The 208-nt window shown below is 35.6% G+C and overlaps 1 protein-coding gene across 1 annotated transcript in view; it reads left to right on the forward strand.

Annotated features, from left to right (window-relative positions):
* Nucleotides 1-208, forward strand: part of LOC119592546 (kelch domain-containing protein 2-like) — a gene marked incomplete in the record, with an annotated part of 55,639 nt that overhangs the window by 46,826 nt on the left and 8,605 nt on the right. The window contains 1 exon segment of the mRNA XM_037941412.1: nucleotides 76-176. Coding sequence (XP_037797340.1) covers nucleotides 76-176 — 101 coding nt within the window.

A 208-nucleotide genomic window follows, 5' to 3' on the forward strand; every position in this document is an offset into this window, starting at 1 on the left:
GTTGTTAACAATGCTAACTGCAATAGAAAAGTAAAAGATGATATAAACTATATATTTTCTTTTCTCATTCAACAGGAACTTGCCCACACACATCCATACACACTTACGACTCATAGTAAATGTATGTACCATAGTGCCATTGATGTGTGGATATATGAACCCCTCCTTGATGTGTGGTACGTATACATAGTGTCATTCCTAGTCAGAT

The sequence above is a fragment of the Penaeus monodon genome, chromosome 30 (assembly GCF_015228065.2).
Source record: "Penaeus monodon isolate SGIC_2016 chromosome 30, NSTDA_Pmon_1, whole genome shotgun sequence".
NCBI classification, from domain to species: domain Eukaryota; kingdom Metazoa; phylum Arthropoda; class Malacostraca; order Decapoda; family Penaeidae; genus Penaeus; species Penaeus monodon.